This window comes from Lipotes vexillifer, unplaced genomic scaffold (genome assembly GCF_000442215.2).
Source record: "Lipotes vexillifer unplaced genomic scaffold, Lipotes_vexillifer_v1.1 scaffold1088, whole genome shotgun sequence".
Lineage (NCBI taxonomy): Eukaryota > Metazoa > Chordata > Mammalia > Artiodactyla > Lipotidae > Lipotes > Lipotes vexillifer.
Genome location: NW_006779738.1, coordinates 202332 through 213008, shown reverse-complemented (window position 1 = coordinate 213008; position 10677 = coordinate 202332). Strand labels below are relative to the sequence as shown.

The following is a 10677-nucleotide window of genomic DNA, read 5'->3' as shown; positions in this document are numbered from 1 at the left end:
GGGAAAGAGCAGAAGAGGAACGTCTCCTGTAGCAAATAAGGGTTGGTCTTCAGATCAGGGAGCTAGAGATGAGTTGGAAACGTAGCTTTTTACAAAAGTATGTAACTGTTGGTTAATCTTTGGATTAGGAACACCTAAAGTTAACATCATCTGAAGAGAGGTGTAGGTAGGTACAGTTTCTTGGCGTGTATAATCTAGTCTAGTGAATGATTCTACTTAGTTTAGACATTATTAAGTGTTCATTATTAAAATTAGCTTTGTTCCACCAGCCAATTGAGACCTTCTATGATGCAGCACTTACTCAGAAGATTAGTATTTGATGTCCCGTTATTAAATGAACATGCAAAGATGCCTCTTAAGGTAAGTACAGGAAGTGTTTGTAGTTATTTGATTACTGGGTCCTCTGGCTTTGTTTCCTGTTACAATATGTATATCTCTCAGATACATCATGTTTGACCTTTGATGCTGGAAAATTTCTTCCAGTTATTGAAATGGGCATGTAAGTTATAGATATGTGTACCTCAACCTAAAATAAACAAGTAATAAAAGACCAGAGAAATCCTAAGATTGGCTTACTGGAAATCGATGGAAATAGAAATCAATGGAAAGAAAATGGGCCACAAGAAAAAGATGAACCAAGATGCTCTTAGGCTGGAAAACACGGTAATAGGCCTGGCCTAAAGTATTAGCAACCTCAAGGCATAAAGAATAGGTTTGAAAAACAACATTTTCTAAGTTGGTAATCAAATGACAGTTTCCAAATATCATTTCATAAGGATCAAATATAATCTTTATGTATATGCAGTTACAGTTTGTCACAGAGTAAAGTCCCTGACATTTTTGCTTCCCAGCTTTATTATTCTGTTCATGAATGATCATTCTGTCTTATTGACTTGGGAATATTTTCCTGTCATGTAATATACCAATCCTGGCTCACGATTTTAAGGTATTAGGTGTGTACCAATGTGTGATCTAGTGGCATGGTCTGTGCATGGAGGTCATTGTCCTGTAGTGGACTTTTTATAGGTGACCACTCTGCTCTGCCATCTGGTAAGCATCATTTCTTCCTCATGGCCACCCGGTAATTGTGCTGTGAAAAGAGGTTTAAGATAAAAATAAGATGCTATTTTTTTCAGCTGCTCTTACACTAAGCACAACTAGATACTTAACAAAAACAATCTTTCTCTACAAAAAGTGATTTTGGTTTAATAAATCTAGAGAAATTGATGAATTATGTAAAGTAAGTTATATCCTTGCTGAAAATCCTGTTTTTTTACAGTTTTTATCATATGCTTGTCATGCAAAATTTTCTTGATACAAATGAGCTGGAAAATACCTGAAAAAAAGATACAGTATCACTTTATGTGGTAAAACTCTTTTGCATTATAGATATTTGCCTGTTACTCTAAGCAAATTAGATCTCAGTATTTCATCATTTGAGATTCCTAAATTTGTGTGTGTGTGTGTGTGTGTGTGTGTGTGTGTGTGAGTGATTTGTGACTGTGAGGGAGACCAAACGAAGAGAAATATTTATACAGTAAGAGACCTAGTTAGCTTTAATAAGAGTAACGCTCAATTTATTTTCCTCCTCAGCTATAGGAAAGAGGGTCCAAAAATTTACAGTGTATTCAAAAACTAATTTATTTTAATTATTATTAATAATAATTTTATTAATTTGTCAAATAGTTGTGAATAGTTTTCGGTTTATATATCCAGAATAAATGGTCCAAAGAGCTACCGAATAATTGAAAACTTCCATCCATGTCTTTGACCTTCTAGCTTAGTCCCACAAAATATTTGTAGGTTAAAAACTTAAGAAGCAACATAGACCCTCAGGAAGAAAATAAATTACATCCAAAACCACAAAGAGCTACAGATAAATTACGGAAGTAGGGCAGTTCGGGGAGTTTACTTAGAGATGTCCGTTCTGAAGCAAATCGTAAAGTGTAATGATTCAGGGTAGGTAGAGAGGAAGCACAAATATTAAGAGGTATTGTCCCTTGAGAATGCACATTTTAGGTGCTGTATCCTCTGGGTCAGTGTGACATCAATCCCTCTGTTACATGCATGGATTCCATGGGATAACAAGTCATAAAATTGTAAGTAAATGATAGCAACTAAAGTAGAACTCAGGGGTACACAGATAACCAAACAACCTCCTAAAGAATTCTGTTGAAGATAATTTGTGAAATTGGTCATTTGATCTTCATCCTGTGCTCAGCGTTAAATTTAAGGAGACATCCTATGTAAGATCATAGTATTCTCCAAAAGAATTCATATGGGATTGAGCAGTTCCATATCAGTTGGCCTTATTACGTGGCATTGGCATCAGAATGCCATGTGGGAGGAAATGGAAAATATATACCATGTGTCTTTAGCTCAGTGCTCTTAGAATTGTTTTCCCACCTAGCTGCTGACAAATCATTATGAAAGATGCTGGAAATACTACTGCCTGCCTGGAGGGTGGGGAAACTTTGGAGCTGCCTCAGAAGAAGAACTTCATTTATCAAGAAAGTTGTTCTGGGGCATTTTTGATGCCCTGTCTCAAAAGGTAATTGCGGTTTTATTTGTATGATAAAACAACTGAAAAGCCATAGGATCTTGGTAAGATAGTATTCCTAGTGGAATAGTGGAATGCTGTCTTTGCTCATCAAGACTTGACGTAGTTTTATTTTTTCTCTTCATTTATAACAAATGTTGAGAATGCAATTTATATTAACTTTTCATAATCATGATGGTAACATGTTCCTTGTGATCATAACATTTTCTGACTTTAAAATGGCTAAGCATTTTAGGAAATTATGCACATGGGTTGATTAGTTTCTGGTGCATTTGGACCTCTTAGGACTCAAACCCTCCCTAGTCAGTCACCTCCCCAATCTTATAAAACCTGAAGAAATCCTGTTAAATATAAAAATATAAAATATTAAATCTCATAAAATTATAATATTCCAGTGGCCTTACTGACATTTCCCACTTTGCTGCTACGGAGATTTAAGTACTCAGTGCTTTACGTATGTGACATTCCCTTATAGTTGCCATATTTATAATGAATAGTTCATATACTTTCAGAAGACTGGAGTGTATTATTTTAGAGAAAATCAGAACAACATGCTTCGTATACTTATGCTTAAATTATTAATCAAAATCAGTTTGAATTCCCAAAGAGACATTATCAGATGACTGGAATAGTATAACCAAGAGTTTACTGCATAATAAGGGAAGTTTATCTGTGATTACCTTTGGTAGCTACAACTCAATGCTTTTTCTTGCTGAATTGCCTTGGGTAAACCCGGAGCCTTTTTGAAATAATATGTAGAAGGTATTTTGAGAAGAATTTACAGCTTTAATTTAAAATTGGACATTTAAAGTGAGATAACTTTTAAAATGGATAAACAACAATGTCCTACTGTGTAGCCCAGGGAACTGTATTCAATCTCCTGGGATAAAGCAAAATGGAAAAGAATATTTTTTAAAAAAAGAATGTCTAGATGTATATAACTGAGTCACTTTGCTGTACAGCAGAGATTAATACAACATTATAAATCAACTACACTTGAATTAAAAATTTTTTAATAATAAATTATTATTTTTGATTTTTAAAAAATATACAATACAAATTTAACTAATTATGTAATTATAATATACAAACACCTCTCCCCAGAAATTTTGATTATGCATATCTCCTATAGAATTTCTTTCTCAGTTCAGAATTTTATTTTTCATACCTTCGTAATGCAGTACAGACCAGTTAAAATTCCTTACTCTCTGGAATGTTATACTTTGGGTATTTTTCATGTCTAGTCTTTATAATGTGGTGCAGCAATAGTCCTCATTGACTGAAATTATGTTTATGTTGTAAAGACACGTTATACGTGTAGAATATTCAGGTTCACTTCATTTCCCATATTGGAGAATAAACGTTTAGAGAAGCAAAGATTTTATTCCTTTTATGCTGCAACTGCAGTACAAAGCTTCAGTCATCTCATCTTATGGGATGTCAGGCTATAGTTTCCATTTTCTAGAGAAAGAATCCTTTGGGGAGTTGAGCCAGTCCAAGGTAATTCAGATTTTCTCTTACAGCATCGCGTCAGCTGCCGTGATCATGTTGACAGCTTTTGCTCAATAGTAATGGAGTATTTATTTTTTGGTCCTCCATCTCTTCCCAGAAATATGAACAAGAACTTTTCAAACTGGCACTGCCTTGCCTGAGTGCAGTTGCGGGAGCTTTGCCTCCAGACTACATGGAGTCAAATTATGTCAGTATGATGGAAAAACAGTCATCAATGGATTCTGAAGGGAACTTTAACCCACAACCTGTTGATACCTCAAAGTATGGACTCTTTCTATTGCAGCAGATTTTTATTGTAAATGATGTGTGAAGTCTGAAATTGAATAAGGTACTAAAGTGAACTTTCTCTCATCCATGCCCCCTTTGAATTGGTATCCTTTTACTAGGGGTCCCTCTACTTGATGAAATGATAGTAGTAATAATAATGGTTATACAAATATCAGAAGTAGATAAGATGTACCTTCTAAGAGATATACTCTTAATATCATCAGGATTCTCTGTAAATAACCACATGGCAATACCTATAATAATGAGAATCAAGAAAGTATATCAGTTATATTTTTTAGTTGAAATTCTACCCTAAATGTTTATTAATAATTGAAGCCAACTTCTGTGCAGAGTCTTTGATTCAGGGTGCTCCCAGCATGCAGTGCAAAGCTCTTTCTGTGAGCTGCGGGGCATCACTTCATCATCACTACATCTCAGCCAGGCCTAGGGTTAGCAGCTTATGTTCAGCCTCATAAAGCACAGCGTGAGAGTGAAGGGAATATCAAATGAGAATATTTCTGGAAACTTTATCATGGATTGAGAATGCGGTGTGACAGCCTTAACCACAGATAATATATTACTTATCATTATGAAAGCTCTTCCATGTACCTACTTACGTAAATTGCTCTACAGATAGGATGTTTGGGTACGTCAGGTGTCTCAGCATTCTTGTTGTTGTTACTGTCTTTAAGTAGGACCATGGTTTTCCATTTGCAAGGAGGCTGCTCTTCATGCCACGTTATCTTACCCATTCCGTGGTGACTCAGCAAGATCAGTATTAGCAAGGTGGTCACTTGGTAGTTACCAGCCACAGCATCTGAATTTGCTTGGGAGTTCAACTTTCAGGTCTCTGGGTGGCCCCTCAGCTGGTTTAGCTTCCATAACCAGATCCAAATTTCAAGCCAGGTGGTATGCCATTAGTTTGATAATGCCTTAAATTTGCATGTTTGGTATTTGATAACAGTCCTGTGAGAAAAGACTCTACCCCCCCCAGTATTTGGCTTATGTGATTGATCCTTTGTATCTCTTCTAAAGTAAGTAAACCAAAATATCACATGTTCACATTCCTACTTGGGTAAGTGTGTGGTTTGTTAACATACAATGTAATCTAGGATTTAAAAATAACATTAGAACAATGTTATGGCTTTGATTAATTAAATCCAATTAATGAATAAGTGTTGGGCATGTATATTAATTTACCTCGGCTAGCCCCTTTGGGGACCTCTTTAACAGACTAGGTTTGCATAGTGATATCAATAATTTCTACATCTTTGTGATTCTTTTACATATTGTTTTTTAAGTATGTGAATGTCATAAAGTTCAATTACTAACTGATAACATTGCTAGAAAAGAACAGTAAACCATCTCATTATACTAGGTTTTACTTATAATTCTATTCTCAAAGTTAATTGCATTAGTAACTTATTTTTTCCATTCATAGATATATTTGATAGTCCCAAGTCTTACATTTACCATCAGACTCGGTTTTCCATTGCATGGACTCCATGTCTGTTCGAGGGATTAAATATTTATTTAAGCATGAAAGAAATCAAGAAGAAATGTTATCAAAATCATAAAGCATGAATTGGTTAATTACTTTTCCCTATAGTTCATATTAGTAACATCTAGAGTTTATATAGAGACCATTAACATTTAAAATTATATCACTAGTTGTAGGCAATTAACTTAAAATTAATTTTAGTACATTTGAAATGGAACAGATCAGATTTCAGCAGTCTTTTACCCATTTATAGTTGTTGCCTAAGAGACTTAAGTCAAAAGGAGGAATAACTTCAAAGAACGTATGTGGGAGAAAAGTATGTCTTTAAGCTTGTTGAATTTAACTATATCTTCATTCAGGTTTAAAGAAAAAATTGGTGTTGTCTGTTGTCCTCTTCTTTGAATACATTTTAATTATCTTTATTTATACTATGTATAATTTTTGTTGTATATAACTTACATTAAGACATAACGTGTGACTCATTATAAGATGAGTGGGTAGAACCTTATCTGCTTGACTTTTCTTATATTGTTCCTACCATATGGAAAAGTAGTACCATATGTGTTAAACCAATTTTTTAACAGTTATGCATCGAATGGGGTATAAGCAGTCATAAGCTGTGAGTAAATTATTAATATGATTCCCTGTAAGTGCTGTGAAAATCAAGCCTTTTTTCTTTATTTTTCTCATAGTATTACAATTCCTGAGAAGTTGGAATACTTCATTAACAAATATGCAGAACATTCCCATGACAAGTGGTCAATGGACAAGGTAAAAGTCAGAATATCACATTCTAATTCAGTACTGAGTGTACCTAATGAATGATCATGGCTCAGATATTTCTGACCATGACAATTTTCTACTTTCAAGTGAGAGCTTTAGATTAGGAAAGAACATTTAATTATGATTTGCTGACATAATATTTAGTCTAATAAAATGCTTAGTTCTGCCACTGATGTACATATAATGCACATAAGATAAGAATATTTGTGTTCATAAAAAGCACGGTGTTAAAAATTCAAAAAATCTATTAAATCAAATATAGTTTCTAAACATACATTTTTGTGAGAGTAAAAAGTAGTAATAAGGTACAAAATATTATATGTAGGATGGATAAACAACAAGGTCCTATTGTATAGCACGGGGAACTATATTCAATATCCTGTGATAAACCATAATGGAAAAGAATCTGAAAAAGAATATATATATATATATATATGTGTGTGTGTGTATAACTGAATCACTCTGCTGTACAGCAGAAATTAACATAACATTGTAAATCGACTATACTTCAATAACATTTTTAAAAAACTATCATTAGGGTCTTCAGTAAGAAATAGTGGCTCTAGGTCCAGTCATCTTTTAAGGTAACTTTAGCTTTATGTATAATTTTATATTAGATAAAATCTTGAAAATTATTTATCAGAATTTAGTGGTTATTTACACCTTCTACTCTTCTGTTGTATTTCTTATCTCTAAGTAGATCTGCAGTTCACTTACCAGGCAAGATGGCATGTTTTATTTGCATTGTCAAGAAAAGATAACTTGAATGAGATAACTAAAGCAGTTGCAATCCGTGATATAAGTCCTGCATATATATTATGAGATTTTTCTGGAGGAAAAATGTGGTCACATTTAAGTTAAGCCTAGTTAAACTTAGAGAAGATGGTTAAAATAGGGTTGTCAGACAAATTAAGTTGAGATGAAGCAGGAATCTAAAATAAGCATGTACTGTTTTGGCGAATAAAAGTCAAAGAGCAAAGGTTCCAAGGGTTGCTTGTGTTATGTGGCAACTCGGTATCACCCTGTTAAACTTTTTTTTCTTTTTTTAAAATTTATTTATTTTTATTTATTTATTTTTGGCTGTGTTGGATCTTGGTTGCTGCATGCGGGCTTCTCATTGTGGTGGCTTCTCTTGTTGCGGAGCACGGGTTCTAGGCGCGCAGGCTTCAGTACTTGTGGCACGCGGGCTCTAGAGTGCAGGTTCAGTAGTTGTGGCACACGGGCTTTGTTGCTGTGTGGCATGTGGGATCTTCCTGGACCAGGGCTCGAACCCGTGTCCCCTGCATTGGCAGGCGGGTACTTCACCACTGCGCCACCAGGGAAGCTCCACTCTATTAAACTTGATATTTTCAATCTTTGCCTCGGCCAACCAGTCCCTCCTTCCAAGAAACCCCCTTTTTGTTTTGTTAAGCGTATGGCTCTTTCTTTGTTCAGTAACTTAATCGATTTACTAGGTAAGTCAGTAAGAGTGAAGTGTCTGTCCTCTATAAAGACTGAGCTGGTGGGGTGGTGATGGAGAGGAGATTTACAGGAAGGCAGTCCTGAGCTATTTCAGCCTAGTTACCCGGATCCCATAGACATACATGAAATGATATAGGGAAACAGTGAATGCACCAAATTATATGGGCAAAATCACATGGAACAAGTGTGTTGAGAGGTCATTGAACAAAGGAGTGGGCAAAACAAGTAGCATTATTCAGGGAGGCTTCCAAATAAGCCAGATGCTCCAGTTTTCCTGTTTAAAATGAGTGTTTCACAGTTATTCGTCTCACAGGTTGGGGTCCCAAGATGGGCCAAAATGAATATCATAGGGGTCATGCAGCCTTTAGTCTCCTCCTAGGGGATGGCTATTGACACAATTACAGACCTGTCTAAGGAAGACTGGATGCTTTTAATCTCTGGATAAAAAGATTTGTTCCAAGTGGTTACTCAAAATAATATTGACTACGATGAAATTCTTTATATTGACTTATGCTGGATAAAGTTCAAACCTTAATCCTTATCTTGGTTCATTTTAGATTTACTTTATCAAGTACACACTTAAACACATGTACACCTACACTCTAAAATTAAAGCATGTAAAACAATTTTGATTTTTTTTTTAGTTGGCAAATGGATGGATTTATGGAGAAATATATTCAGACTCATCTAAAGTTCAACCATTAATGAAGCCATATAAACTATTATCTGAAAAGGTGACATGTTTATTTTTTAAGTTTATATGGTTTTAATTTGGGGGGGAAGTTTTTTTTTCTTCGTTAAGTAAATTTCTTATTAACACGTCTATTTTATATATACTATTTTTACCTTTTCTCAAAGGTCCCATTTTTTATCTGTTGTTTTTTTCTCTGTAGTACCATTTTCTGTCAGTATTTAGTTGGTTATTCTCTTCTCTACTTAATATTTTTCTGTTTCTTTTTTATTTTTATTCCTCTCCTATATTTTTAAGAACTTTAGAAAATATTCTTTTCATTCTTAAGAGTTTTTTGATAAGGGATAATGAAGTAATATATTGTAATATGCTTATTATTTATGTTTTCATATACTTAACTTCTTTGAGGGGAAAGCAGTATCTTGAAAAATGAAGTGAAAAGGATTTTCTAGGTTGGTGCTTACAGAGGAAGTTACTTCGCAGAGAAACGGCTTCAAGCACATGTCATGTAATCTGGCACTCCTTCCTAACTGTGTTTCTCCTTTCTAGTTTCTGTCTGAAGCATCAGAATCTGGGAAACTAAAGGAAATTAGCCTCATGCTATATAATAAGATAGGATCCCTTTTAGCAGCTTTAGTCAAACGAGGTCTCAGCTCACACTCTGCTCTTCAGAATTTTTACTCTCCTTTTTTATTTTTAAATAAACAATGCTAATCAAAAAATTTTAGGTGAAGACAGAGTATTTCAGAACAAAGCATTAAATATTTTAAATTTTTGTTTGGGTTCATAATACCCCACCCTTTTCTGATTTTTTTCTAGGAAAAAGAAATTTATCGCTGGCCAATCAAAGAATCTTTAAAAACTATGCTGGCCTGGGGGTGGAGAATTGAAAGGACACGGGAGGGAGACAGCATGGCCCTTTATAACCGGACTCGTCGTATTTCCCAGACAAGCCAAGTAAGAATCACAGTGATGAATCCACTGTTTATGTTATTTTAAAATAATTTGAATATTTCATTTAATTATTGTGTTTTCCAAAACAACTAAGTTGAAAATTCTGAAGATTAACATGAAGTTCAGAAGGGGGAAAACTCTGTCCCTTTTAATTTAAGTGGGTTTAAGTCTTGGTTAAAGTACTGGAGTTTATATATCAGGTTGTACTTCTGACAGTATATAAAGGAGTACTCGATGATAAAGTCTTAAAGTTATGCTAATGAAGGATGTAAAATATGTTCCTTTATCCACAAAAAGGTTGTCTACAGAGCTTTTGTCTCCTTACCAGTAAGAACTGAAGGTTGGTTCTTAGGAGCTAGAGGAGTGGTCAGATAGTAGTGATCCAGATCTAAAACCCCCATGTATGCTCCATACAAGTGGGCTTGAGCACCTGTCCACGTGCGAAGGGAAGATATGAACCAGACAGGCAGCACAGGAATCGAAGAGCGCGCCGCTAGTGGACCAGGTCAAGGGAGTCCAGTCAGCTTAACAAGGCTTGGCTGTGGGGCTTCTGTGTTCAAGATGGCAGAATAAGGACAGCCTTGACCTTGAGAACCTAGGGTTCAAGGTGGGGACCAAATACCACCTGGCCCTTTCATTTCTCCTGGGAGCTAAACCTGTCGTCGTCCCTTTCCAGACTGCTTGGGGCACTGCCTTTGGTTTAACCAAACTATTGTGTTTATTATTGCCATTTATACAGATGACATTTTTGAAAAAAAGAAAATGAAGGTACTCAAAGCGTGTGCTGGGCTTCCCTGGTGGCGCAGTGGTTGAGAGTTTGCCTGCCGATGCAGGGGATATGGGTTCGTGCCCCGGTCCAGGAAAAACCCACATGCCGCACAGCGGCTGGGCCCGTGAGCCATGGCCACTGAGCCTGTGTGTCCGGAGCCTGTGCTCCGCAATGGGAGA

General features: G+C 35.5%; 1 protein-coding gene across 1 annotated transcript in view; it reads left to right on the top strand.

Annotated features, from left to right (window-relative positions):
* RYR2 (ryanodine receptor 2) overlaps positions 1–10677 on the top strand; it is a 523123-nt gene that overhangs the window by 331976 nt on the left and 180470 nt on the right. Inside the window, exons 51-56 of the mRNA XM_007452954.1 lie at positions 270–360; positions 2411–2551; positions 4170–4333; positions 6533–6611; positions 8729–8818; positions 9595–9732. Of these exons, the coding sequence (XP_007453016.1) occupies positions 270–360; positions 2411–2551; positions 4170–4333; positions 6533–6611; positions 8729–8818; positions 9595–9732 (703 nt within the window). The remainder of the gene's footprint in view (positions 1–269; positions 361–2410; positions 2552–4169; positions 4334–6532; positions 6612–8728; positions 8819–9594; positions 9733–10677) is intronic.